This window comes from Nestor notabilis, unplaced genomic scaffold, assembly GCF_000696875.1.
Source record: "Nestor notabilis isolate BGI_N333 unplaced genomic scaffold, ASM69687v1 scaffold27652, whole genome shotgun sequence".
Classification (NCBI taxonomy): domain Eukaryota; kingdom Metazoa; phylum Chordata; class Aves; order Psittaciformes; family Psittacidae; genus Nestor; species Nestor notabilis.
In genome coordinates, this window is record NW_009918282.1 from 2,199 (window position 1) to 6,378 (window position 4,180).

General features: G+C 59.4%; 1 protein-coding gene across 1 annotated transcript in view; it reads right to left on the reverse strand.

The window, feature by feature from the left end:
- Nucleotides 1-1,528: 1,528 nt before the first annotated feature.
- The window catches only part of TFEB (transcription factor EB), a 3,070-nt gene continuing 418 nt past the window's right edge, over nucleotides 1,529-4,180 (reverse strand). Inside the window, 7 exon segments of the mRNA XM_010009642.1 lie at nucleotides 1,529-1,958; nucleotides 1,961-2,000; nucleotides 2,269-2,416; nucleotides 2,563-2,638; nucleotides 3,083-3,139; nucleotides 3,314-3,434; nucleotides 3,895-3,975. Coding sequence (XP_010007944.1) covers nucleotides 1,585-1,958; nucleotides 1,961-2,000; nucleotides 2,269-2,416; nucleotides 2,563-2,638; nucleotides 3,083-3,139; nucleotides 3,314-3,434; nucleotides 3,895-3,975 — 897 coding nt within the window. The 3' untranslated portion in view covers nucleotides 1,529-1,584.

The following is a 4,180-nucleotide window of genomic DNA, read 5'->3' on the forward strand; positions in this document are numbered from 1 at the left end:
ACAGATCCCCACCCCCAGAGGTAACCCCCCACATCCTGAGCACAGCATGTGGGTGCTGCCGCCCTGCCAGGGGGATGCTTCTCTTTACAGGCACTAATGGCAGCGCAGGAAGGATGCTAAGGCCCCCTGGGAAAAGGCAGGGGGGAACAGTCCCAATCCCAGCTAGTGTCCTGATGTCTGCTCCCTTCCCTGAGACACCTCCGACACCTCCTCCCTTGTCCTTTCCCCCTCTCCTTCTCACCTTCTGCACTTCCCCACACCCTCATGTCCCACAGGCACATCTCCAGGGGGCACCGGGGCCGTCCCCCACCTCCCAGTCCCAAATCCAGCCAAATCCTCTCACTGTCCCAACCCAGCAACATCCCTCATCCTTGGTCCAGGATGCTGTGCTATCGGGCAGGACTGCAAAGGGGTCTTCTCTCCCCAGCCTTCCCTCCTCTCCCTGAAAAAATTCCTGTGGTATTTTCCCTGTGAACAGTGCCCCCCTCCCCCCAAGCCTGGCTGTGAAGGCAGAAGGTGACACAGAGCCCAAAGCAGGTCCCCATCACCGAGGCATCCTGGCTGCAGAATAAGCTGGTGACACTGGGAACAGAAATAAACCCCATGAGCCAAAGGCAAAGGAAGCAGCAGCTCAGGTTTGGCACAAACCATTCCCTGATCTCTGGCCAAAGCCTGGACCTCCATGCCCAGATGTGGGGCAGGACATCTGCTTTCAACAAATATCCCCAATGAAAAGTGTGAAAACCCCTTTAAACCTTTCCCCTGAAGAACCAGGGCTTGGTTTTGGGGCAGAGGCACCTCTGTGGGGTTGGCTCGAGGGAGGCAGAACGTTGCCCGGCACCATGCAGCCCTAGTCCAGAGACCAGTGAGGTCTTAGGGTGGCGGGTGCTGCCAAACCCCGAGGAGGCGGTGGTCAGGGCATAGCATCAAACACCCTGTCCCTGTTGTTTTGGAAGCCTTCAATGTCAACCCCAACTTCACAGCCTCAGACCCGGCTCACTCAGACAACACCCCAGTACCCAGTGGATTAATGTGCTCCAAATAACACCTCGGAGGGCTCTGAGGAAGGAGGAACCATGAAGGATGTGGCACTGTGAAGCATCTGCGGGGTTCAGAGGCCGCTGCTTGGAAAGACTCATTGGGGATGTAGGCTCCAGGAGCGAGATGGCAGGAGGCAGCAAGCCAGACACAAAGCTCTGAGCATCGTCCCTCTCCTCTCCTCCCAGGGAAGGCTCCTTGGGCTCTGAGCAGCACCCTGGGGAAGGGGTTCAGTGTGGGAGGGGTCTGCTGAAAGGCAAAAGCAGCCGAGAACACGCTCCCGGGCTGTGGAATCTGCAGTCAGGACAACGCCACAGCAAGCCAAGAAGGTCTGCTCCAGCTCCTGGCGAAAGAAAAGCTTGCGAAAGACACGGTGGCACCCGGAGAGCCTCGCTCCAAGCCCCCCGTTGCATAGAGAAAAGGTTCTCCTCACTCCTACGTAGATTCAAGTGCGTGGCAGGACGGGCTCCTCCTGTGGGAAGAGGGCCCAGTAACTTCACTAACCAAACCCGAAGGTCCGGTCCTTGCCCCAGCGTTGGCTCCTCGTCACAGCATGTCAGCATCCTCCATGCTGAAGCTGCTCCGGCGACTGCTGGCCTTGGAGGCCTCCGGGGACATGGCTGAGAACAAGGGGTCAGAGGCCAGGGGCAGCATCGTGTCCTGCATCAGCATCAAGTCCAGCTCCTTCTTGGATAGGGATGGGAAGGAAGCGCTGTGGCCAGGCTCCAGGCTGTCTGGGAAGCCTCGGGAGCCATCGTCGAAGCTCAGGCTGTGGGTAAAGTCCAGCTGGTGGTAGGGAGACTGGGGTGGTGGAGGCAGCGCAGGCTGTGGCTGCGATTCGGGGTCCAGGGCGGGCAGCAGTGGTTCCAGTGTCCCCTCGTCCCCACTGGCTTCTTGCTTGACGACCTGCTGAGCCAAGAGGAGGTGGGCAGCCCGTGGACACGTGCCTGCATCTCCAGCTCCTGCCAACAGAGCACAGGAGGTCTTTGGTGCGGATGTCACACATGGAGGTGGCAGGAACAGAGGGACCGAGAAGCTCACAGGGAAGCAGCACAAGGAAGAGGTGAAGGATGGAAAATGGTGACCCACACAAAGCTCAACAATACTCGCTGCGGTCAGTTTGTCTGAAGACTTTGTTCCTGGTGTGACTTGACAGCAGTGAGAGGGAGGAGAGCCCCTGCTGCTCATGGGGCTGGAGCAGAGCAAAAGGAAGAGCACAGGGAAGCTCACCTGGATGCGGAGCAGCAGCTGCTTATTTGTCATCTCCAGGCGCCGCGAGTGGTTCTCCAGGTCTCGTGACCTCTGCAGGTCCTTTTGCATCCTCTTGATGTAGTCCACAGACGCCTTCAGGATTGTCCCTTTGTTCCAGCGCACGTCCCTGCCAGGCAGGATGGAAAAAGAGATTGCCACCTGCATGCCAGCAATGTGTCCCCTCACCCCTGCTGCACCGAAGAGCAACTCTGCAAGTATCACCTGCCCGAGACCCACAGTTATCCCAGCCCCACAGAAGCCACCGGTACGTACAGGTCGTTGGCCTTGGGGATCAGCATCCCCAACTCTTTGATGCGGTCGTTGATGTTAAACCTTCGCCGCCTCTCAACTGCAGGGTGAGAAGAGAGGGGGGGTGGTGAAAGAGGCATCAGGAGCAGGAGGAGCTCCATGTCCCACAGCCCCGCCTGGCCACCACGCTGCTGCTCCCACCTTGTGCCCTGGACAGACCCTCTGGAGCTGGGGTCTCAGGATGAGAAACCTCTGGGGCCAACCCTGTGGCACCACGCTCCCACCCATCACCCCGGCAGGTCCGACATTCCCACACTGATAATGAGAAGGACAACAGGGTGTCTCCTGCACTGCAGATAATCAGGCAGAGATGGGAAAGAGGGATCCATGGCAAGGGGCTGTGGGGGTATTCCCTGAAGGTGAGGTGGGGTGGGAAGGGGGACCCAGCTCAGAGAGGAGGGGAAGGAGGATGAAGAGTGATGGGGAAAGGGCCGCAGGGTGGGAAAAAGCCACACCACTCCCAGGCAGCCAGCGCCAAACTCACTCAGGTTGTGATTGTCTTTCTTCTGGCGTTCTTTAGCCAGGGCTCGGCTCTCAGCATCTGCAACCGAGACCCACAACGTCACCCAGAGGGGACAAGGCTGCATCTCACCCCATAAGCATCCCTGGCTGGTGTCAGAGCACCCCGGCACCCCCAGAGCCGCCCTCCCCACCCAGGGACAGGGCAGTTCTGGCACTCGCCATCACCTCACCAAGCTCTGGGCTGGGGACGTACCTGTCAGCTCTCTCTTCTGGGTGAGGTGAGCGGGGCAGGAGCTGCTGGTGACACCCACGAGGGAGGCTGTCACCTGGGGGTCCCCGCTATAGACATTCATGTGACTGCTGGACATCGGGAGCTGAAAACCAGAGGCACAGGCGGGTTAGCTCCATGCGGGGCTGCAGGACCGGGGCGCAAGCCCGGCTGCTTGGCCTCTGGGCTGCGAGTGCGTAGCCCGGGCAGGTGGAATCATCTTCCTGGGCCCTTAAACCAGCTATAATCAGAGGAGCAAAGAAAACAGGACTTCAAAGGGCACAGCTGATCCCCTCCCACGGCCAACATCTAAAATAGGGCAGATGAATCACATCCGAGGAGGACTCGGCAGGATGAATACCACTGGGAGGCACAAGCTGCCACACGGATCTGACCCGCGAGATGGTGCTGCTCCAAGGAAGCTTTTGGCTGGGAAACCTGGGCTGGCACCCGGGGTGGCACCACTTCAGGGATGTGGCAGGGTGTGCCACCTGCAGGCACAGGGTTGCCAGGCTGCCCTCCCTGCCCGGGGTCTGATCTCTTCCCAGCGTGCGTCAGAGACTCACTGTGTTGGGCATGTGGACTTCAGGGTTCATGTAGCCCAAGACGTCATCCAGGCGCATGATGTCATCGATGACCTCATCAAACTGAAAGGGAAAGGTGTACGGTGCCAATGTGCTGCTTTGCATGAATTTCCAGCCCCTTTGTGTCCCCCAGCAGCTCGGTGGCACCTCCTCACCTCCCGCTCGGGGTTGGAGCCGATGTTGAGCATGGCCATGGGGCTGTTGGGTGCGCTGTTGCCTGCCGAGGAGGACATGACATGGCTGGGTCGGACGCCAGGGGATGCAGCCG